This window comes from Chelon labrosus (genome assembly GCF_963514085.1).
Source record: "Chelon labrosus genome assembly, chromosome: 17".
NCBI lineage: Eukaryota > Metazoa > Chordata > Actinopteri > Mugiliformes > Mugilidae > Chelon > Chelon labrosus.
In genome coordinates, this window is record NC_140350.1 from 1,406,822 (window position 1) to 1,417,663 (window position 10,842).

Sequence of the window (10,842 nt, forward strand, 5' to 3'; positions counted from 1 at the left end):
CTCAAATGCAAAAGGCCACATTTAATAAGCAAAATATCTCATCATGTTTGCCTGCAGAGCAGAAAGTAACAAATGTGTCTCTTTACCCTCAGTTCTTTGAAGGAAAGGAGCTCCGTCTGAAGCAGGAATACTTTGTGGTGTCTGCCACCCTGCAAGACATCATCCGTCGTTTCAAAGTCTCTAAGTTTGGCTCCAGGGAGATTGCTCGCACAGACTTCAGCAAACTGCCTGACAAGGTGAAGTGAAAAACACAACAAAAAATCTCTCTGATATTCTCTCTGGGTCTTAATTTAATTGTCTCTGTCAGTGTGTTGAACAGGTTGTAGGTTATTTTTTATTGTACCTCAGTAGAATAGTTGAAATGATCTATAAAGTACTTTATGGCAAAATCGAAATCTGCATTGACTTTTGCTGATGCTCTGCATATCCAGGTTGCTATCCAGCTGAATGATACTCACCCAGCCATGGCTATTCCTGAGCTGATGAGGGTTCTGGTTGATGAAGAGAAGCTTGACTGGGATAAGGTGAGGAAGAGCAACACTGTTTATGCAGTTATTTTCTGATACCTTTCAAGGTCTTCATGGTATTGGTGGACCTTCCAGGGACAAGGATGGAATTGTTTTTATTTCTCTCTATTCTGAATCTTTTTTTTTTTTTCATCTGCGGATTTTTAGGCCTGGGACATCTGTGTGCGCACATGTGCCTACACCAATCACACAGTCCTTCCTGAAGCTCTCGAGCGCTGGCCAGTGGACCTGTTTGCTCATCTGCTGCCCCGTCACCTGGAAATAGTCTATGAGATCAATCGTCGCCACCTGGAGGTCAGTACTGCACTTTGCAACATGTTATAATTTCTACAACGTGTTGCATAAAACAGGTTTTTACGGCTCCTTGCTATATATAACACAGGGTTCTCTGTGGTGAAATGCCAACAAATACTAGAATAGAATATTTCTCTGTACTGTTATACTGGGGGGGGATTAAGATTAAGATTTGAAGATAATATTAAATTATAAACTTTTTTTTACAATATTTAAAAATACAATATTTGCTGCACTAACTATTAAATGCAAGGACAGACTTTGCAGATTGACATGAGGATGTAAAGCATGTAATGTAAATGTCAAAGAACAAAATGGTGCTGACTGGCTTTTAATTGCAACATCTGTGAGAACTGGACTTCTACATTACTGCTGAATGGAAGGAAAAAATTTCTGACATGAAGCGGTGGGCCCATTTTAGGAGCTGTAGCTCAACCATATCTGCACAATAATACACTCCACTTTGTGATATGTATGATGACTAAAATCTGAGAATGCAAGATAAAGTATGAAATGCATGAATTAAATTTTATCTTGTCTTTAATTCTGCAGAACGTTGCTGCTAGGTTTCCTGGTGATAATGGTCGTGTTTGCCGCATGTCCCTCATTGAGGAAGGTGGACAGAAAAGGATCAACATGGCCCATCTGTGCATTGTGGGCTCCCATGCTGTTAACGGCGTAGCCCAGATACACTCTGACATCCTCAAAGCTACTGTGTATGTCCCCAAATCCCAGATCTGTGTCATTTAATGGGCTGCACATCATCTGTCTGTTTCTCATATATGTGATCCTTCCCCTCTGCTTGCAGTTTCAAGGACTTCTATGAGATGGACCCGCATAAGTTCCAAAACAAGACCAACGGGATTACTCCTCGCCGCTGGCTTGTTATGTGCAACCCCGGGCTGGCTGAGGTCATTGCAGAGGTTAGGCGCGTTTCAGAAACACTTACAGCATGTAGCTAATATTTGAGTTACACTTCACAGTGGATGATGATACATTATTCACATTGTCTCATTTTTTGTTGATCAGAAAATTGGTGAGGAGTTCATCCGTGACCTTGATCAGCTTCAGGGTCTCCGCAAGTATGTGAATGATGAGGCTTTAATTCGTGATATTGCCAAAGTTAAACAGGTGAGTGATCTATTATTTGGTGTTAAATTAATTTGTCAGTTTAGAAGAAAAGCAGATAAACATATAATTGTAATTTTTCATATAAAAATCCTATTGCCACTAGCTAAAGTCCTAGGAAAAAGTGGCACGCATTTACACATATACACACTTAAGCAACCTGTTCCTGCGGATTACAGACTGTATATTGCACCTCAGTTTACAGTACATGCTTGTACTGCTACCACTGCACCAGAAGTCAACTGACTCTCAGGTTTACCACTCAAGTCTGGAAAAATGTCATTTTGTGAATACCCCCAAGCTTAGATGGCTGACGTCCTTGGGGCTTACACAGAGCAGTACTTTGCATAATAGCACCAGGATAGAGATGGGTGCTGTGTGGCTGTCAGCCTTGTGTGAGGGGATTTACCACAGGGCCTTAGGCACTGTGTTCCAAGACTTCCGTCCCACATGACATTCAGAAGCCATCATTCTGTCTATTTGTGCAACCTATTGAGATGTGTTACCTAGCTGTTCTCTTGGGTTAGCATTAGGGGTTAGGAGTTAGACTCTGCTATTGATTTATGCTACCGTAGATTTATTTATTTATTTATTTATTTATTTTTTGATGAGGTTGCACAAATCGTCAGAACATCTGTGGACTAGGCCTTTGGGCCACCTAGTCAGTCCTTCAGCATTTGTGGTCAAACCACTAACATTTCCAACTGTGGTCTCAGATCATTTAGTTTTGACAAAGACAACATTTTATAGCAAAACGGATAGTCCTTGGATTCAAAAACAAAGATGTTTCCCCTCCATTTCCAGGAGCCACCTTGACGTCTCTCCTTTCTACATTTCAATCATGCTGCTCTTTTATTACGCCTGAGTCTCTCTCTGTAATTGGCAAGCAATTAAAGCTAATACATCTGTGGCCCACACCCCTCCCTGAGCCTGACAGCCAGTAATCAGTGTGAAGAAGTGCTGTGACATTTCATTGAAAGTTTCAGAGGAAATTTTCTTTGACACTTGCATATGTTTTTTGGGCCCTTTTCTCTTGTAGCTGATTTTATTCATTCACATCGGTATACCAAAAACACATGTAAATTTAAATTCTAAATCATTGTTTTGATCTTGTAGGAAAACAAAATGAAGTTTTCTGTGCATCTGGAGGAGCACTACAAGGTGAAGATCAACCCTGTCTCCATGTTCGACATTCAAGTCAAAAGAATCCATGAATACAAGAGACAGCTCCTCAACTGTCTGCACATCATCACCTACTACAACCGTAAGTACTCATCAAAGCCTCAGAAGTTTTATTCAAGTACTGTTATTTTAGATCTATACACATAGTGTATAAGAAGCTGAACAGGATTTTTAGTGCACATCTGAGTTTTGTAAAATCTTGACATCTCTGCCAGGCATCAAGAAAGAACCCAACAAGCAGTGGACGCCAAGAACTATAATGATTGGAGGAAAGGTTTGTATTTTATTGGAACAGGAAAGAGTTTAATACATTTAATGTTACAGGTCTAACTGTGCCTTTCTTGCAGGCTGCTCCTGGTTATCACACTGCCAAGATGATTATCCGTCTCATCACAGCTATTGGTGAGGTGGTCAACAACGACCCTGTGGTTGGAGATCGTCTGAAAGTCATCTTTTTGGAGAACTACAGAGTCACCCTGGCAGAGAAAAGTAATTGACAAATCATTGTGCAGTGTAAAACACAAAATGCTTGTTTGGGTCATCAACCCTCTGCTGTTGTCTTCCAGTCATCCCCGCAGCTGACCTGTCAGAGCAGATTTCCACAGCTGGCACTGAGGCCTCTGGCACTGGCAACATGAAGTTCATGTTGAATGGAGCTCTGACCATTGGCACCATGGATGGAGCCAACGTTGAGATGGCCGAGGAGGCTGGTGAAGAGAACTTCTTCATCTTTGGCATGAGAGTGGACGATGTTGATGCACTTGACAAAAAAGGGTAAAAGAGGGATCCTAGTTTTGTGTACCTCATTTCATACATGCTTAATTCTGTATCCAATCAAATATTTTCACCACCAAACGTTTTTTCTTTTTTTCTTTTGCATATAACTCACAAAATGTTTTCCTCTGAGCTAAAAAATAATGTGACCTTGGCATAATCCCATAGGCCAAAATATACAATTGAGCAGAGGCAGAAAAAAGGCTCCATTCTTGTCTTTTTATTTGTGCCACTACTGTGCGAAATATCTTTGCACAAAAGACACACTGTGTTACCAGTTATCAGATCCATTTGGGGAAATACCTCCAAGATAGGCCAACTGTCAAGACTTTTTAACATCATTGCAGTGAGCTCCATTTGCTCTGACAGTCCAACAGCTCTGCAGTCTTGCACAGGTTTTGTAATGATTTCTTTCTTGCACTATGGCCGCTGATGCTCCCAGACTCAAATGCTTATGTCCACATAAGTTGAGGTTTTCCACAATAAAAGGTGTGGCCTTGGGGAACCTGCTATTTCTGCATGGGCATTGACTACTACTCCCTTATGAATGAGCCAGTTACTACAGCGACAAGCTTCTGTTTTTCTGAGTGTTATTTTCTGCCCTGCTTAGATATCATGCTGAAGAGTACTACAACCGCCTGCCTGAGCTGAAACAGGCTATCGACCAGATTGCTGGAGGCTTCTTTAGCCCAAAGCAGCCTGACCTGTTTAAGGAAATTGTCAACATGTTGATGCATCATGACAGGTAGAGACACATCTGACATTAGCAGCCTGAGGGGCAGACATGCACGCACACATACAAATATGAATTGCTATAAACTTGCATTCTGGTGTAAACAAGTAAAGTTGCAGTCTCCTGTATGCAAATCAATAATCAGCACGTATACAAATATGCATATACACAGTACAATTTATCAGGTTACTATGTCTATTATCATTTAGTTAATCACACTGTTATCTGCAAAGATTTAAGGTCTTTGCTGACTATGAAGACTACATTAAATGCCAAGAGAAAGTCAACGCTCTTTACAAGGTATGTTCATTAAAAATAATTTGGTTATTAAAGGTTTTTCATTCATTCATAGTATGATGATATTATGTGAATTGAGTGAATCATTTTACAGATTGTGTTGCTCATTTGTCAATCATTTTTATCTTCACATCAGAACCCCAAGGAATGGACCAAGAAGGTGATCTACAACATCGCTGGATGTGGCAAGTTCTCTAGTGATCGCACCATTGCCCAGTACGCTCGAGAAATCTGGGGCGTGGAGCCCACACTGGAGAAACTCCCTCCCCCTGATGACAAGCAATAAACTGTCCAAATGACAGCCAACAGCCAAACTTTCTCTGTAGGCTGAAAAAACAACATAATCCACATGGTAGATGCTGTATGTCTCATAAAAGCCCCACAAACCTCCTTCCACAGCTGCTACACCTGGTCAAAATCTTGGAAAGTTTACATTTTTCACACCTACGTATTCACCATATCCAGATTCCAGGCTGGTGTAATAAAACTGACTTTGGAATTTCTGGTTAGCTGATGAAAGAGCTTTGTGGTGGGCTTTGTAAATTTATTGGTGGTATTTTTTTTTTTTATTCAAAAATATGAACTCTTATATTTCCACTCACACCCATTCTGAATAAAATTGATCTTAAATACCATAACAGTCTGAGTGCCTGATATGATTGATTGTGGTTGATGACTGATTTTGGGAATACTTTGCAGGGCTAACACAGAGAGACGGACAACCATTCACACTCACATGCACACCTACGGTCAATTTAGAATCACCAATTAACCTAATGACGTTCTCGCTGTGAGGCATCAGTACTAACCACCTCGCAAAATAGAACAAAAAGAACAAAATAGAGAATAATGACTTTTGTATAGGTGGTATTTATCCTGAAATATAGATACAGTTTGAGGATAATAAACTTCAAGTCTCTGACACTGCAGAGACCCTCAGAATGAGATGGAGACATTAAGTCTTTCTAGATTCTAGAGAATCAGCTCTAAAACGAGTATAACAAAATAACAACTTATATAAAAACTTAAAAACCTTTCAGCTGAGCTAAACTGTTACTTGAAACACGCATAAGATTCTTAAATGTTCAACCATATACTTGGTGAATATGCGCAGTTTTAACACATGATTTTATTACCTAGAGCTGAGACTGCGCACTTTCTTGCCTCCATCCAATCTCCAGTCCATCAAACCCTTTCCATGCAGTGGATGTGACAGATGCGATTGTGCACTTTGAGCTGTCAAAAGAAAAGTAAGTGTAATTGTATTGTGCTATATTTATAAGGGAGTTTGCAAAAACATCTGGTCAACAGTGCATCATATACTGGGTGGAAAAACACAGGGGACAAAATAGTAATTAGATACATTCAACTTTTACAAGGCCTAAAAGTCTAATGATGTCAGTGCCAATATAAACATTAATGTGTTTTTTTTTTACCAACATTCTTTTTATTGTTTTCACATCATATCAAAGAAATACAAAAAAAATTTAAAAAATACAAAGAATTACAATTACATGTTAAGAACAAACATGTCAACACCCCGCCCCCGGTCTTAACAGGCTTTCAAGTTTCTGGTTGGAAATTATGTTAGTGCGTATAAGAAAAAATAGATAGTATTAAAACAAACATTTCTATGAGATTAAACACTGCAAAGCACTACTGTTTACATGTCCCCAGACGCTTCCACCACATGAGACAAATCAGTCCTCGATAAATAGCTGATAAAGGGGTCCCAGATCTGGTGGAAGTTATGTTGTTGGTGTTTTACTGTATACGTAATTTTCTCTAAAGGGAGAGTTGAAGACAGTTCAGACAACCACCTCTTCACACTTGGGCTACAGGTGCTTTTCCATGTGAGGGCTATTACTCTCTTAGCCATTAATACACTTAAATCTACAAATATTCGTTGATGTTTTTTAAGCTTCAAATTATCTGGATATAGACCTAATATAAACAAATGTGGAACTAAGGGTATTCGAATTTGTAAAATATTTTGAATACACTGTTTTATTTCTTGCCAAAACTTTTGTATTTTTATACATTGCCAGATACAGTGAAAAAATGTACCCTTTTCCTTCTCACATTTAACACAGATATCGGGTATAGCACTGTTATATTTGTGAAGTTTTTCTGGAGTAATATATGTTCGCATCAACCAGTTGTATTGTAATATTTTCAAGCGTGTGTTAGTAGTTCTTGACTGTGCTCGAGCGCATGCCTCGCCCCACTTTTCTATTGAGATGTCCTCCTGTAGATCTTCTCTCCACGCTTTCAGCCGCCCTGCTGATGTTTCTGTACTTCCATCTATTAGACATTTATATATTTTGGATATTAGACCCCTCCCTAGGCAATCCATATTCATTAATCTTTCTACTGTAGACTCTTCCGGGCAGCTTAAGGTTTGGCTTTGGTGTGTTCTAATGAAATTCCTCAACTGTAGGTATTTAAAAAAATGGTTACGGGTTATATTAAATTTATCAGCTATTTCTCCAAATGACATCAGCACTTTTTGTGAGTCGTAAAGGTCTCCTATTTTTGTCAGTCCTTTAGTAGCCCAAGATTTAAACCCCCCATCTGATTTACCTGGAGGAAAGGAGTAATTACCCCATATCGGGCTGAAAATAGAGAGGGGGGGCGTATCTCTCAGATATTTTTTAACTTGATGCCACACTACAATCATGTTTTTCACAATAGGGTTTTTTGTGTTCCTTTTGAGGATTTTAGTGTTCGCTGAGTACAGGTATACTGGAAGGGGCAGATCTAGCTGTAGTTCTTCCATTCCTTTCCAGAGAGGAACATCTCTTTCTGCATAGTAAAACATGATCGTTCTTAATTGTGCCGCCCAATAGTACCAGAGAGGGCAGGGACACTTGAGTCCCCCCCTATCATAAGGTAAGTACAGTAGTGATAGTCGCGTCCGGGGGCGCCTATTATTCCACAAGAATCTAACAAACAGTCTTTTAAGCTGAGTGAACAGGTTGCTTGGAGGAGGAAGTGGAAGGTTTTGAAACAAATACAACAATTTGGGCATTATATTCATTTTAAGGACATTTATTTTTCCTATTAGTGACATGGGTAAGGGTGTCCACCTTTCCAATAATTTTGAGATTTCTTGTAGTAATGGATCATAATTACTGGCTACAATATGTTTGAGTTGTGGGACAATTTGAATTCCTAGATATGTAAAACAGTCTACAATTTTAAATTGAGTGACTGTTCTAGGAGGGTTTTTACTTTCTAACTGATTTAAAAGCATTATTGATGATTTTGATTTGTGGGCTGAAGAGACTACACTTAACTATGCGACAAACTGGAGAATGCCTCACTGCAGAGACAGCAAGAAAGGAACCCACAACCGCTGTCGCGTTTTCTTGACTTTCAAGATTCACTATTGTGTGGATTTGTAGATTTGTGTGCAAATAAGAAATGTTTTATGATTAAACTAAAAGTGAGTAATGTGATATCTGTTCAGTTTCTTTAGTGTTTGGTGTACAATAATCTAATCCACACTGTATCTATTGGGTAAACAAAACAAATAGGGGGACCATGAGGGGCTAGTTAATTGAGGTAGCACAAACAAACACAAAAAAAGAAGGATAAGAGGGTCTGATAAGGCCAAGGCCCACAGCTCCATGACTGACAACAGTTACACAAGACCCAGTTTAGCAGCAGACTGAACTTTGGTGCTGTGTCAGTGAGCTCAACTCTGTAGGGACGCTTGGATGCAACCAGAGCAGCATATCTCTTGCTGTTATCATTATAACGTTTGCTGTAGTACAGTTAATCCACCCAGAAACTTTGCTCCAAAACAATGAATCAACTTAAAGCTCTTTCATCAGCTACCCAGAAATTACATATGTATTTTTCATAATAACTGTTTGGCTTCTTTTTGAGGTTCTTTTCAACATATTATCTGCAAATAAACACTGGGATTTTGTTGCAGTCTATTTGGAAAAGTTTAGCTGGCACAATATGCTGCCAGACAAATTTAAATCAATCGCATCAGAGCCTTAATAAATGGTATTGATGTGCTAAACAGATCTTTAGGTTTACTAATGTTGTGTTTTCAGAAAAGAATAAGCGCGTGAGACATCTCTTGACTAACGTGGAACTTTGTTTATTATTCGCCAGCCCACCTAACCGAGTGATACTTACTCTCCTCTCTAAAAACAATCCACATAACCAGACATCTCCACCTGGGGGCTCTTAGTCCACACTGTTTAAAGCATTGTATTGTCTAACATATGAACTTATAAGGACCGGCATTCAACAAACCCAAATACCACATCTCCCCTTTCTAGAGAACAAAGGGTAGACTACCTTTGTCTCATCAGACCGTAGAGGATTATTCTGCCTCCTTTGTTGTAAGGTCTGTTCCTATCTAAAATCTGAAAGTACAGAATGAACAGTGTTAACATAACCCTTAAGTAATTATACATTTAAAATATTTAAGCAATTGTTTTGTCTTCAATTCTTAACAATTAACTTTAATTTTCAATTTTGATTCAAGCGTTCAAAATTAAAACCCAAACTAAAACATCATTGATATCCACAAACAGTACTCATATTACTCTCGTAGCCTTTTCTTTACGCCATGTAACATTAGCTCTTTTTTTTCAAATTCAGAATTTAAGTCTGTCCGTATGTAAAGGTATCAGATGCTGGCGGTTGCGTCTCACCACCCCCTGAGGTAGATCCACCATGTAAGACCTTGGAGTCGAGTGGTAACAAGACACTAAGAGGTTTGGTACAGTGATGCTTGTTGTAGTTTGCAGCATCTGACATCCTCTTCTTCTTTTCCTGCCATGAGATGGTGATACTGTCAGGCAGTCTAGGGTTCGGCTGAGAGGGAAAAGTTGGCACCATGGTGCGAAGATGTCATCCCATGAGAAGCTGATCAGGGCTGTAACCATTCTGGAGAGGTGTGGATCTATAGGTGAGTAGAGCCAGATACGGGTCCACTGCCTTTTTCAGATTTTTCATCGTCTGGACTGCCCGTTCTGCTTCCGAATTACTCTGTGGAAACCTTGGGCTGCTGGTAATGTGTTTGAACCCATATGAAGCTGCAAAGGAAGTGAAGATTTGTCCAGACAACTGTGGTCCATTATCCGAAAACAGTACTTATGGACTACCATGGCGGGCATATTGACTTTAGATGCACAATGACATCAGTAAACCTGGTGTGAAATAACTGCCCAGTCTCAACATACCTGGAGAAATAATCGACCACTAGCAGATATTCCTTGCCTCCCAGGGCAAACAGGTCCGCCCCCAGCTTTGCCATGGTCTATCAGGGCGTTCTGATGGCATGAGTGGCTCTTTGTGATTTTGTCGCTCTAGTATACATGTCCTGCAATTGAGCACCATTTCTTTCACCTGCTGGCTGAGTCCAAACCACCACACATGTGCACATGTCCTTCATGCAGTTGTGTTAGCCCTAGGGGTGTAACGGTATTTGTATTTGTCCCGCGGTGTCCAGTGTTACTTCAAAAACGTAATACAATATGTATTACTTGTTACTGTCATTTCAAAGTAATTTGTTACTGTCTCTGAATTGTAAGGCATTACACTACTACTACATTACTTTTAAGTTACTTTCACCAAAATAACTGGAAATATATATACTTATTCTAAATGTATGTTATTATGCTCCATGCAACTCATTACACATCCAGTGCAGGGCTGAGCTAGGCTTAGGGCTAACAACAGAAGAATGTAATAGGTGCAGTGATGGTTCATAATGCAATACAAGGAACAATCATAGCCAGATTTTAGTTAAAAACAGACAAAAGGTCAAAGTCTGGTAAATTTTATTAGAAATACAGTAACTTTAGGCCTACTCAATAGAGAGCCCACTATATTATAACCTAAAGCCTAAAGACATGACAAGAGCTGGCATGCATTAAT

At 39.5% G+C, this 10,842-nt stretch overlaps 1 protein-coding gene across 1 annotated transcript in view; it reads left to right on the forward strand.

Annotated features, from left to right (window-relative positions):
• LOC311502121 (glycogen phosphorylase, muscle form-like) overlaps positions 1-5,567 on the forward strand; it is a 9,059-nt gene extending 3,492 nt beyond the window's left edge. The window contains exons 3-15 of the mRNA XM_084564247.1: positions 58-236; positions 432-524; positions 675-821; positions 1,374-1,537; positions 1,630-1,744; positions 1,851-1,952; positions 3,066-3,213; positions 3,347-3,405; positions 3,479-3,620; positions 3,698-3,905; positions 4,516-4,650; positions 4,872-4,938; positions 5,072-5,567. Coding sequence (XP_084420373.1) covers positions 58-236; positions 432-524; positions 675-821; positions 1,374-1,537; positions 1,630-1,744; positions 1,851-1,952; positions 3,066-3,213; positions 3,347-3,405; positions 3,479-3,620; positions 3,698-3,905; positions 4,516-4,650; positions 4,872-4,938; positions 5,072-5,221 — 1,709 coding nt within the window. The 3' untranslated portion in view covers positions 5,222-5,567. The remainder of the gene's footprint in view (positions 1-57; positions 237-431; positions 525-674; positions 822-1,373; positions 1,538-1,629; positions 1,745-1,850; positions 1,953-3,065; positions 3,214-3,346; positions 3,406-3,478; positions 3,621-3,697; positions 3,906-4,515; positions 4,651-4,871; positions 4,939-5,071) is intronic.
• Positions 5,568-10,842: the final 5,275 nt, after the last annotated feature.